The sequence below is a fragment of the Castanea sativa genome, chromosome 8 (assembly GCF_040712315.1).
Source record: "Castanea sativa cultivar Marrone di Chiusa Pesio chromosome 8, ASM4071231v1".
Lineage (NCBI taxonomy): Eukaryota > Viridiplantae > Streptophyta > Magnoliopsida > Fagales > Fagaceae > Castanea > Castanea sativa.
This window is the reverse complement of record NC_134020.1, coordinates 32,554,326-32,558,069: the sequence shown is the minus strand read 5'-3', so window position 1 is coordinate 32,558,069 and position 3,744 is coordinate 32,554,326. Positions and strand designations below refer to the sequence as shown.

General features: G+C 33.7%; 1 protein-coding gene across 1 annotated transcript; it reads left to right on the top strand.

Moving 5' to 3' along the window:
* Positions 1 to 415: 415 nt before the first annotated feature.
* Positions 416 to 2,335, top strand: LOC142605673 (expansin-A8-like). Its single transcript, XM_075777102.1, has 3 exons — positions 416 to 634; positions 1,333 to 1,645; positions 1,793 to 2,335. Exons 1-3 carry the CDS (start codon positions 496 to 498, stop codon positions 2,094 to 2,096), a joined length of 756 nt encoding a protein of 251 aa, XP_075633217.1. The 5' UTR covers positions 416 to 495; the 3' UTR covers positions 2,097 to 2,335.
* Positions 2,336 to 3,744: the final 1,409 nt, after the last annotated feature.

Below are 3,744 nucleotides of genomic sequence, written 5' to 3'. Positions count from 1 at the left end.
TCTCCACCCATGTGCAAAGATACCATATAATCTCTTATTAAGACCCTACCCACTTAAAATGAGGGTGCAAATTCAGCTCTATATGGACACAAATTAAGTGAAACAAGCTGTACTTATCCATAATGAAAATTTGGGAGAATAAAAAAAATGAAAAGAAGTTTCCCAAACTAGCTGCAACAACGAAAATCATGCAGCAATATAATAATGCATAAGTTAAAAAGAAAGCGGTTGAGAAATGCATGTGCATAGGGTCTAGATCCACGGGCTCAGCGGTTGGTAGACCCAACTAGAACCAGAGCATGTGCACTTGATTTTCTCAGATATTTTTGTAACTTTGGCCTGCTGTCAATCACAACCAGTGGTATGTGACTTTAATTCCTTATAAATAGAAACCCCCCTCGTGTATTTTTAGTATCATACAAACACAAAAGCAAATTATTACACCTCCCCTGTCTCAGCTCCTCTGTTTCTTTCCTTATCATAGTGTCTTATTGAATGGCAGCTCAAGCATTCTTCTTTAGTCTTGTTCTTTTCATTATTCAGCTACAGTTGCTTGGAACTACAGCTGACTATGGAGGGTGGCAAAGTGCTCATGCCACTTTCTACGGTGGCGGTGATGCCTCGGGCACAATGGGTAAGTCCAAGTGCTACTAAAATTCAGTGTTACTATTGCATTACTATATAGGAAGTAGAGACTTTCAGTAGTAGAGTTTAACTGAAAAGCTGGTTAGTGTTCCGAGTGTTTGACATATAACAGAGTAGTAGAACTTTAACTAAGAAGCTTTTTACCATTTTAAGTGTTTGACAAATTTGAAGTTCTGAATTGATCTAGGCTTAGTTTTTATTTTATTTTTTTATTTTTAAAATTAGCTACTATTTGGTTTTTTTGGTTACACATTTAACATAAAAATTACCAAAATTATATCTTTCTATATACATTATGCAAATAAGATACCGAAAACTATGAAGTACCTAAATAGACTCTAAAACTGTTTTTCGCTTTAATAATTCCCTTAAGGTTTTCAGCTAAATATTTTACAATTTCTTCTATCACTTTAAACCCCTTCAAAAGTAAAAACAAATGGGCTCAATCTATAGTATGAACGTATACTAAGAATTTCATTAAATAATAAATTATGGTGTATTTAATATTTTTTTAATTAAAATTTAAAAATAAAGTCAAATTATACATTAATATTAGGGAAAAGAACACACAATACCTAGGATTTCTGTGCCCTTTAAAATTAAAAACAGAAATTCTAGCTTGCAATTGAACCTACATCTCGTCCTTCTTTTAGAGTTGTGTTTGATAGGGTTTTTTGTGATATGCAGGAGGAGCATGTGGTTATGGGAACTTGTACAGCCAGGGTTATGGAACGAACACTGCAGCTCTAAGCACAGCCTTGTTCAACAATGGCTTGACCTGTGGTGCTTGTTACGAAATGCGATGCAATAATGACCCCAGGTGGTGCCTCCCTGGCACCATCACTGTCACAGCTACAAACTTTTGCCCCCCAAATTTCGCAGAGGCTAATGACAATGGTGGATGGTGCAATCCTCCACTCCAACATTTTGATATGGCAGAACCAGCTTTCCTCAAAATTGCTCAATACCGCGCTGGAATAGTCCCCGTGGCCTTCAGAAGGTAACTGATTAAATTCATTATTTTCTAATAAATTAAACTTTTGGGAAGTTTGATAATTTATTATGGTAACTTGCTATATAAGTTACACTTCAATTGGTTCAACTTTAGTTGCCTCAGCTAGCTCATTATGTGTTTTGGTGATGACAGAGTGCCCTGTGTGAAGAAAGGAGGAATAAGATTCGCAATCAATGGCCACTCTTACTTCAACTTGGTCTTGGTCACCAACGTGGGTGGTGCAGGGGATGTTCATAGCGTCTCAATCAAGGGGTCTAAAACTGGGTGGCAAGCAATGTCAAGGAACTGGGGACAAAATTGGCAGAGCAACTCATACCTTAATGGTCAAAGCTTGTCTTTTCAAGTCACCACCAGTGATGGTAGAACTGTGACAAGCTTCAACGTGGCACCTGCCGGTTGGCAGTTTGGTCAGACCTTTGAAGGGCCTCAATTTTAATTTTTCCATTTGAAGTTTGGATTTGGAGGTAGAGATATATAGTCAAATCAATATTTGTATATCTAGTTGAATGAGCCTTTTACAATTGTAACTTGTAAAAGAGCCGGAGAGTGTGTACTGTGGAGTGGCTATCTTCTGCTGTGGTGGCTAAATAGCACCCGCTGGGCCTTTCACATATTTAGTTTTGAGAATTTGATTCTCTCATTCAAGTTATAAATATCATATTTGATATTTCCCAATTGGAGCATTTATTATATCCAAAATTGAGTAATTAGTATAAGAATAGTACTGTGCTTAATTATCCATAAAATGTCAAATATTCTTGTCTTTTTTTTTTTTTTTTTTAACGAAATAACTACCATTACTCTTAAGAATCTCCTTTCACTGGTAACAATATTCACCATTACATATCTTCCTTATCTTCTTGAGGTGTAAAACGTCTTATGCTTTCCCTGCCATACCACCTCATGAGATCACGGAATTTGTTATGCGGCTAAAATAATGAAAGGATAAAATTTAACTATAAAATTGGTTATAATCTTAGCTAAAAAAAAAAAACATACTTGATATCTTTTTATTTGAAGTGAATTTTGATTAATTCACCATTGAATTACATCTTTTTATTATATTTTCCATACTTGCAAAATTTCTAGAAAATTAAAAACCAATAACTAAGTTATCAATGAATTATTTAAAATGCAAGTTTTGTAATTTAAAATTATACATAAAATATAAACTTATAGATCATATAGTAAATAATATCCGATTGACACAAAATTTGACATGTGTATTAAGAACATAAAGAACATGCAATTCAACAGTTAGATTTTCAAAATATGTAGTAATGTTTATTTTATTGATTAAGGTTGTAGCTTTAAACTACAATTAATTTTGTAGTTAAACTATGTTCACATTGATACACCATCATTAATATGGATTAACTTAGATGCCCAAAAAGGAATGGTAGTATTTTCTTCAATTTGGATTGCACCAAAATTAAACAAGCTATGCTAGACTCAAATATGCATAAGAGAATGATGAGTAACCACTATTTCTAATGGGCCAAAGTAATCTTCCCTCATACAGACTCCAATTGGTAGGGCCAAGTCCGGCCCAAGTAACGACGCTACCGTGAGCAACTTATTTTTTGAGAAACCACCGTGAGCAATTTGTCGTTAACAAAAAGCCCAATTATGCTTATCAAGAGTATTTTAACGACTAAAAGTTTTTTTTTTTTTTTGGGTAAGCATGACTAAAAGTAAATTACAATATGAATGGGTTGGCTAAGACTTCATAATATCCATAAAATTTTGAGTTTGAAACCTCTTACCATTAGGGCCGACTTTATAGTATAGGTGAATAAGACAGTCACTAAAAGCCTCCAAGTAGAAAAATGCTCACAAATTTTAACCAATAAAGCTATTTCTTTTATTGTGATAGTATTAATTAAACCCAAATATTAGCCAATAAATAAAATAATATTTTTTATCAAATGAAAACAAGAAAAAGAAAAAGAGAAATACCTACATCCACAACATTTTTTACAACAAATCCTACGGGTTCATTTGGTTGGAGGGGTGGAAAAGTGGTAGGATAGAAAATAGTGAGAATATGGAAAAATGGAAAGATAGAAAATTATAATTTTTCT

Bases quoted from the DNA above. Each gene is read 5' to 3' on its own strand.
- LOC142605673 (XM_075777102.1), top strand. From the start codon at position 496: ATGGCAGCTCAAGCATTCTTCTTTAGTCTTGTTCTTTTCATTATTCAG. The intron at 635-1,332 runs GTAAGTCCAAGT...TGTGATATGCAG, and splicing joins TGATGCCTCGGGCACAATGG to GAGGAGCATGTGGTTATGGG. The intron at 1,646-1,792 runs GTAACTGATTAA...TGGTGATGACAG, and splicing joins GTCCCCGTGGCCTTCAGAAG to AGTGCCCTGTGTGAAGAAAG.